The sequence below is a fragment of the Apteryx rowi genome, unplaced genomic scaffold, assembly GCF_003343035.1.
Source record: "Apteryx rowi isolate R43461 unplaced genomic scaffold, aptRow1 scaffold_328, whole genome shotgun sequence".
Lineage (NCBI taxonomy): Eukaryota > Metazoa > Chordata > Aves > Apterygiformes > Apterygidae > Apteryx > Apteryx rowi.
The window spans coordinates 974,205-983,239 of NW_020449730.1; the positions used below are offsets into that span (position 1 = coordinate 974,205).

A 9,035-nucleotide genomic window follows, 5' to 3' on the forward strand; every position below is an offset into this window, starting at 1 on the left:
CAGATAGTCCACCAAAGAGAAAAAATAGTGCTGTTTGTTGGTGAGCAAAAATAAATTATTTCACAGACAGATCCGCACTGATATTTTAGTTCTGTGACAGTTAAGAGCATTATTCTTAAAACTGCAGTTCAGTTTTAGTTGTGCAGACAGGGAGACGCTTTTTCTCCTCACAGGTAAGTATCAAGGCAACCACGTTACCTTGTTCTCCATGACGAGATCGTTCCGACCAGACGCACAGCCAGGCATAGCGAGCTGTCAATGGCAGGCTACCACTGTCTAAACAGTTGAGAAAGCTAAGAATACCTTGCTGGTACTAAAGACTTTTTGATGAGAAACATGTTTTCCATCTGCTTTTCTTTGAAGTCCCGGCACTGAAGAAGAAATCTGAGGTGTTGGCTGCAGGGCTGAGTGTTTTGAAACAGAAAGAAACTATGACTTTCTGGAAATTTCACAGAGGAGCAGCAGCAGCCTGGCAGAGGGACTCCGGCAAAGACCTCCTAACCAATTCCGAAGCCGTTATCTCTTCAGCCACGATAGCAGTCTGGTACTAAGAGCATCCTTTGCAGCATGCACCTGAGACTGTAGAAGGACACGCTGAATTTTGGATTGCAATATCCCCAACAACAGACTGTTTAGTGGGATACTGCAGGGGTGGTAGTAGCCATGTGAGAACACAGTATTTCATTGTCTACGGTAAATAACAAGAGAAGTAAAGGCTGTTGCCAAATCTATTGCTCAGGGACTAAGTATTCTGTTCAAAAAACACTTTTTGCTGGCTTTCTTAGTATCATTCTACATCTTACATTCCCTTTCCTATTACCCCTTTTTACCACTAATCGCATCTAGCAGAAGAGTTATTCCAGTTGATCACATTCTGAATTCAATAGGAAAGTCTAGTGCCTGTTTGGATGTGGAAGACAAAAACATATTATCAAAAGCAGGGTGGGACAGCCTGCAGATCCTGTCTAAAATTATGCTAATCTTTTCTATATACCTTTCAAAAGCTGTGAAGGCAACTCCTGACAGACAGTTCTACCAATCAGCTTAATTACAAACAGGATAAAGAGTAATCTTGATTGCCATCAACTAGCTTGCTGCAAAATTATAGTCTTGCTCAGATTAAAGCACAATTCTCAGGGTTTTTTTGGATGAAGTTTAATGTAATTGTCCTAGAGCCAATTTTTGGACTCCTGTCTTTTATAGCATTCCTGAGAATAATGAAGAATTGTTGAGAGTCTGTAACAGCATAAGATAGGCTCACAGGGACAGCAAGCATCCACTGATGCGTTTCCAAAGGTTCCAGAAGAAAAGCTATTGTGCAGTACTGCTGAGTCTAAGAACAGCTATGAAAGTAGTATCACATCCTCAGGATCAAAGAGCGTAAGAGGGAACTTTTTTGCTCATGATACTATTGGTAATTCTATTCAAAATTGCCTTCCACCTAAAACATCAGCTACCTCCCCCCGACACACCGACCTTTTCTTTTTCCTTTTGAATCTGATGCATTTATTGATTTTTGACTGACTTAACTGTTGCTTGTTCCTTGCAGTTATTTTCCTCTCTTATTGTCTGTTTTGAGCTTTGCTCTGATTATTTGGGTTACATATTTGCGCCACTCAGCAGACACACAGCCCAACTGTTCCACCAATTCTTTGTGTGGTTCGGTGGGCTGGAATGAACAGACAAGGCAGCCTGAGCTAGCCGAGGCTAAATATGCCACTGTTTTAAGTCTGGTTTTACAAGATCTGGGAAGTATGTGATGCACTTTAGACATGTTGATAAGGTCATAAGGGAAGCAGGTGTGGAAGATGAATGTATGCAGGAGCCTCCGGTATAGGAAAGTCTGAGTCTGCTRTCTAGACACAAGATATAGGAGCGCAAATGAGGATGAAGCACTGAGTTATGGAATCTATTGTTTGTTTTTTTCAGCTACTCTTACCACAGAAACAGCATTTTTAAAAGACAAAAATTATAAGGCCTATGTAATTCTTTTTTTTCTTAACTAGATTTTCAAAAAAGCAGACTTTGTTCTCTCTCAAATGTCCCAGTGAGGAAATTAAACATGAGATGTGCACGTAACTGTTATGCATGTTGGAAATAAGATTTTCTTTCTCTGACACATTTCTATTGCTCATCCGGCAAGTTGCAAAGCACTTTCAATTTTGCATCCTTTCTTTCTTGATAGCAGCTCACAGTGTGTATACAGCTACACACACTATGGTTCAGGGTCAGAGCAGTTCAAGTGGTCACACAACTCATAGCTCACAGCCTTTCAAGACAGTATGCAGAATAAACATGCTCATGTAAGCATTTAGCAGTGTTTTGGTTTGTGGTATTTAACTCCTTTTTGAAAGACTCCTATTCATGTTGTGGTCTTCTAAGAAACCTGCACACTATTCTGACATTTGTGGGCTATAAATTAGGGATTTTAGCCTTATACTGCCTATTTGTTTCTTGTGGACAGTGTTACGCTATGCCGTCATTCAATAATGATTGCAAACCTAAAGTGCCATCTTCTCTGTAGGGACTGGTATCAATGATAGCTTTAACCTAAGAGTTTGTGTATAGTCAGCTTCATTATCTAGTATTTCAGCGGGTTTACATTTTCCTTGAACAATTCTTTAAGAAGCCCTACACTCACATCCAAATTCAATGGAGGCTTTCAGACTGGAGTAAGATAGTTTCTGAAAGGATCACTCAGGAATATGAAGAAAATTATCATGACTACAGTGAATCTGATGGCTCAGACACACTTAAAATTTTTCATTTCTCATGCAGCCCTTGAGCTGGTGAGCATTACTCCATGGAAACTCACACTTGAAGCTGAAGCTCTGTAGAGCAGTTACCTCCTGACTGTGATTTGACTTTTATTTGTGTATCTCTGCTTGTAGAAACAGAACAGGTAGAAATAGCAGAACACTGGCACCCCGGCTGATAAACTTCTCAGAGTCTTTGACTCCCATTTCACTGTGCAGTACTGTTTAAACACATTTACATTAAGGCTAAGTAAGCTCTTGTAGCTCTGGTAGCTGAACAGATAACGGTATCTACCTCTGTGTTCAACCTTGGGACTAAAATGGCCCGATATAACATAGCAATACAGGAAGACAAAAAGTCCCCAGTCTGCAAATACTCATTCAATTACTTTGGGCAGATGTGCAGGATTTTTTGAATTTTGAAGATTTTTATATGTATTTTAAGTACATTGGTTTAAAGGCAGTAATTAACAGCATGACAGATTTGATGAGCACCAGATACTTCAGAATTATTGCAGCAGTTAATTCTGCTGTCACTAGTATATGCAAGAGAGCAACAGATAGGAAAAGTCATTCAAAGGCCTTTGGAAACAGAGTTTTTGGAAGACAAGTATGAGACTGGGAGGGAAAAAAAAAAAAGGGATTATTCCCAAATCACCTGGATTTTAAGAAGATTAATCTTGAAAAATGAAAGACACTTCAGTTTCCCACTAGTGGGTTGCAATCATCTTGTTGACTTCGAAGCTTTTTCTTGAAGATGGATATGGAGGTAGAAGGTTCATAAAAAATACTCCAGATCTCGGCAGCAGTAGCAACCTGGTGGGAATCTTCTATTTCAGTGGCAGATCGTATCTGATGGGATCTAGAAAACAAGTGTTATTTCATTAAAAGTGTTAAAGTGTTTTGGAAGCTGCTATTATTAGTATGTCTGCATTACTGCTATTATGCTAATGCCGGCTGGTTCTACTAAATCTGTGACACTTCTGTGATTCATTTCCTTGTATATTTAAGCTACTTGGTGGTAAGTAAATACAACATTTAACATTTGTGATTTGTTCATAACTCTCCCATGATTTCATTCAATGAGTGTCCACCTAGAGGACACAAGAATAACTTGGTATAGGTGTAGAAAAAGACTGTAATGAAATAATCTTGTTTTAACAGGCTAAAAATATTATGCTGGTTAAGTGTCATGCCATGATACAGATTTTTCAAGTCCACAGAATCAATTTTGTGATTCCTTTTTGAACCACTTTCAATATTTCCACAAAAAAAAGTGAGTATTAAATAGCTTATTGTTTTCTAACAGTTTTGGTTTTGTTTTGTTTTTTTTTTGGCAGGTGATCAATCTGGCATGAAGTTTTAATTTTTTTTTTTATAAAATGTTGACATAATTTGACCTTTTCCCATGAATGCTAAGTGGCTGATTACTTTTTTCTCTTTGCTGTATGACATTACTCAGCATGAGAATCCTTTTTACTCCTTGAAATACAGATCTTGTCAAAACAAGAACAAAGAGATATTCCAGCAGCAAATGCTATCCTAACAGACTGGAAAATTAAAAAAAAATGTGCTTATTTTATATCTTCTTTGAGGACACATATAAGTAGTAGCATATAACTTAGTTTTGAATGTGGCCAATATGACAGTATCAGCAGGCATGAAAAGGAAGTGTACCAGTGTTGGTACAGAGCTGAGATGTCAATTCTTCGGGGACAGTTTTGCTCCATACTCACTTCATGGTAATGTGGAGAAATATCTTTGCCAATATGGCTGTAACGCTTAGGATGAGGAGTGCTGTGAGACCGTATATTGTCCACTCTGTGGAAAACAAAAGAGAGAAAGGGAGGTCTCCTAGCACATTAATTTATTCACAGTTTTTAAAGTAAGAATATTACAAAAAAGAAACACATGGCCTTCTGACGCTTTATTCAAAACTGTAATTTGAGGATGTCTTAAACCTTTAGCAAATAACTGGCAGAAACTGTGTAACTCTTGGGCAGGACCATTTGTGCCATGCAGTACTGCTCGCTGTAAAATTCAAAGCTGGGAAAATGCAAAAGCAAATATCAAGAAAATTGTCTAACTAGTGTCTAAGAAAGGAATTGAAACTCACTCCTAGAAAATTTTAAAAGTAAGCTAAACAACATACTTGAACATATGCTGACAGTAGTAACTCTACATTTGCAAGGAGATGGTCTGGCTTTATGTCAGTAATTATGTAAGTAATCACTAAGTGTGTTGGTTTTTTTCCTCCCACTCTAGAGTCTACCGAGACTTGTGATCCGTGTTTGTGTTCTGTTATTTCATCGCCTTTCATTGAAGGCTCTTGGGCGTTGTGTTTTGCATTCCAATTTAGTTCTCTTTTTGTACCAGCACCTCAAACAAGATTCAAAGAAGAGCTGGAAACATCGTAATATTTGAACTATTTACAATAATGGGGGGAGGGGAGCAGCTGATTTCTAAATTATTAGATCACTTCTACATTCAGATTTCCGCAACCTGGCAATAAGAAGCTAGAGCATGTCAAGATGGGAAAGGGATGGGACCAGAATGTACTCTGACAAACTTAGCTCCCTGAACAGCCTTGCAAGGCCCTTTAATTATTAGCACAACTGCGTAAAGGCTGTCGCCTTCAAAAGTCCTAAACCTCAAAGGACCAATAAGAGAGAGGCAGTCGCCCACCCCAACCCCCCCACCTCTTCTTCAATGCAAAGATTGTTCATGATGATTTAACAGTGTTTTCATACTGCCTAAAATCCAAAGGGACAGTTTCATTTCATGTAGGTATGCCCAAGCTAGCTTAACAGTCGGCAACTTAAGTGTGGCTGTGGTAACTTGGGTTCCAGCCTGGGCCAAATGCCAGAATATCTACCCAGCGTTCTGGGCACGTTCTGCTATTCATGCTGAATATAAGAATACCAGAGGTTATACTGTTATCAGCAAATAATTATCTAGTTTGGGTAAATGCAGCTGATGTTCGGTCATGCCCTTGGACTTTAGGTTTGGAATGCAGACGTACCCTCAGGACTACAGAACTGTTAAGAGTGTCTATACTGAGACTGAGGTCCAGCTCCAAAAATACTGAAGAGCAGATACCCAGGAATGTTCAAAGATAGGGGAAACCAGTAGTGATATTTTTCAAGAGTATATTTCCAGTCTCCAATTATTTGCAACTCAGCAGTTGTCTGAATTACATGATCTCCTGATGATGATTTCTAGATACATTATAATTCTCAGTCGCATTCTTTCCCCCCGATTAACTTGCTTCATGGTCATCTAGCCTTCTTTGTATTACTACTGTAGCTTTTCTGGAGGAACTGGTCTGCATACAGCATTCAAGCTATTTTAAGACCCTGTAAAAACATGCTTTCTTTTCAGAAGTCTTCACCACCTCTACAGTATGTGCTGGTCACTGAAGCGAATAATGCTGGTTATGGTAAGGAGGCTGCTCTGACTTGCCATTTAATTTTCCTACTCAAGCAAAGTAAAAAAAACAAAGTTAAAAACAACATATTCTGATGTGCTTTCTTCCTCAAAGATTCATCATCTTGACACTATTTTTAAGTGAGTTAGTGCGAGAAGCGAGTTTTGAAAAGTAATGACATAATTAGCTATAATTAGACTAACTGAAAATTCATCTTCAGGAACCTATTCATGATAGGACCAGTGGATCCGATAATGTGAGGGAGCAGTAAGAGGGAACAATGACTCTAGATTCTTTTTGCGATTTCCACATTCCCTTGTAATGTTACCAGGCATGGAGCTGCTAGGATGACTTGGGCTGGTTGTGATGACATAAAGTATCTTTGATGACCGGGCTGCATGGATGCTGAGATTTGCTTGTTCGTTTATCTTCTCTGAAAGGGTCTGATTCATTGGAATCTTGTTTTGATGCACATTGTCCTTAACAGCTGCAAACACAACAGCGTGAGTATATTAACAACTTCTTAACAGATTAAATTGGACTATATTTTGTGTTTATAACCAGACTTGTGCTCTTCTCTGGTTTACTTTGAGAAGTCCAATAATCTAATTACATCTGCTGCCAGAGAAATCCTGTACTTCACCAAGTTGGGGTTTTCAGAGGATTTTCATGGAAGCTAATTGTTTGTAATACCAGCAGGTACAGCTGAAGAGCTAAAAAGTTTTCTCCTGGTGACTTTCTGGAAAATGGAATAGACTATTGGAAAGAGCTGAGATGAACCAAAGATGCAGATAGACTACTATGCTTTTTCTGTTTCAACTCCTGTTTTCCAACCTATCCTGACAGGCAGGTATAGGATTGGATTTTGGAAAACTTAAAGTTTGCTTGTTTATAACATAGTTGACCGGAGTATTCAAAATTGAGAGAAATTTTAGCAGCAGCTTTTACCCACTAAACAGTGGCAATAAGATAGATGAAAAACCTGTAGATATCTGAGTTAAAATATTTGCTCTTTTTTTGTCACATCAGAAATCACCTGTGTGGATTAAAGGCTTTAAGGGCACATTGAAAGGTAGGAACAGCAAAGTTTAGCCTCTTACCTCTATATCTGATGGCAAAACCCTGGGCTTGATTGATTTGGTCTGAGAAAAAGTACAATATGACAAAATCCAAAGAGATGTTAAAGGAGTGGGGAGGCCGGTTACTGCCATTAAAACGAGCTAGAACATGATAGGTGTAGCCATCCAACAATTCCACCATATCTGTAGCATCTTTGATTTCAAAAAGGGCAAAACTGAAGTGGATCTGAGATGCTCCTGGAACTTGTATGGTCCAGTAACACACTCTGCCTGTGCCATACGTGTCAGGAAAATCTGGGGAGTAGATCACAGCTGTAGCAGAAGTGTAATTCCCTCCACAGGCACCAATAAGGGCTGTGAAAAGAAGAGGGGAAGGAGAAAAATGATAAAAAAGAGAAACTGATGTAAGTTATACATGCATTATGCACAACTTCTGCACTCTGTAGATTCTAAGACTCAAATGTGGCTTTAAGGCACAGACTTGCTACCCCAGGAGGACCCACTGTCTCTCAGACTGATGTTATTTACCTTCCATGACACTGGGAGCAGAGCTATTATGCTGCGCTTTGTCTGGGATACACGCATTTTGTCTCATCGTCTAAGAACTAAGTATCCACCTGGAATTCTGCCTCCCTCTTTTGTCTTCAGATGTAACTGCGAACCCTTTCTCTCACTCAACCCCATCCCCACATCCCTTCAGGACTGGGATCAGCAGCTAGATCACTGCTTCACTGGCTTCTACTCCATCCCTCTGAGGCAGGTAGGCAAGTGGAATAGTAACTGCAGCTCTCACTGCCACATTATTTAAATTGCTTACCAACTTTATCGGACTAAAGAAAAAAAGATTTTATCACAGAATCACAGAATATTTGAGGTTGGAAGGGACCTCTGGAGTTTGTCTGGTCCACCCCCCACCACGCTCAAGCAGGCTGCCCAGGACCGTGTCCAGCTGGGTTTTGAATATCTCCAAGGAAGGAGACTCCACAGCCTCCCTGGGCAACCTCTTCCAGTGGCTGACCATCCTCACCAAAAAAAAAAAAAAAAAATTTTTTTCTTATGTTTAAAAGGAATTTCCTGTATTTCAATTGCCCATATCTTCCTCTCTGTTCACTGGATACCACCGAAGAGAGTCTTTCTACATCTTCTTTACATCCTCCCATCAGGTATTTATGCACACTGATAAGATCCCCCTTCTCTTCTCAAGCTTTCTCTTCTCAAGGCTAAATGATCCCAGCTTTCTTAGCTTCTCCTCGTATGACAGGTGCTCTAATCCCTTAACTATCTTTGTGGCTGTTTACATATGTTTTTTTAAGTATCCTGTAGTTTGATCTTGTTTTGAATATAAAAGATCATATCAGATCACAGCAATAACTGTGAAAGCTTTTCTCTAGACTTTATAACCAGCACTTTTTCAAGTTACATAGTGAAGATAAGGTCAAACATCAATTGGACAAGTACACTCACAATGAGTCTTTATATTCCTGGACAACTATCCAGATTCCTAGCGCAAACTTAATGATCAATGAATCCAGAGAAAAACTCTGCCAACCGATTTTCTCTCTCTCTCTCTATTTAAATAATATATTGTATACATCTATACATGCATATATATGTATTTTCTATATGTGTATATATAGACATCATATATATATATCATAATTTATTTCATGGCAAAACTGTTCTGATTGGAAGTATCAGTACCCCATATCATGGGCTGAAGGTCATAAGACTCAAAGTAGAATTCTTCCTGAAATGTTTGTAATGTTGCCGGGG

General features: G+C 39.1%; 1 protein-coding gene across 2 annotated transcripts in view; it reads right to left on the reverse strand.

Moving 5' to 3' along the window:
• Nucleotides 1–2,335: 2,335 nt before the first annotated feature.
• KREMEN1 (kringle containing transmembrane protein 1) overlaps nt 2,336–9,035 on the reverse strand; it is a 31,570-nt gene continuing 24,870 nt past the window's right edge. For both annotated transcript variants that reach the window (XM_026071581.1, XM_026071580.1), the window contains 4 exons: nt 7,284–7,616; nt 6,512–6,670; nt 4,493–4,577; nt 2,336–3,618 (listed from right to left, as the gene is read on the reverse strand). In XM_026071581.1, coding sequence (XP_025927366.1) covers nt 3,456–3,618; nt 4,493–4,577; nt 6,512–6,670; nt 7,284–7,616 — 740 coding nt within the window. In that variant the 3' untranslated portion in view covers nt 2,336–3,455. The remainder of the gene's footprint in view (nt 3,619–4,492; nt 4,578–6,511; nt 6,671–7,283; nt 7,617–9,035) is intronic.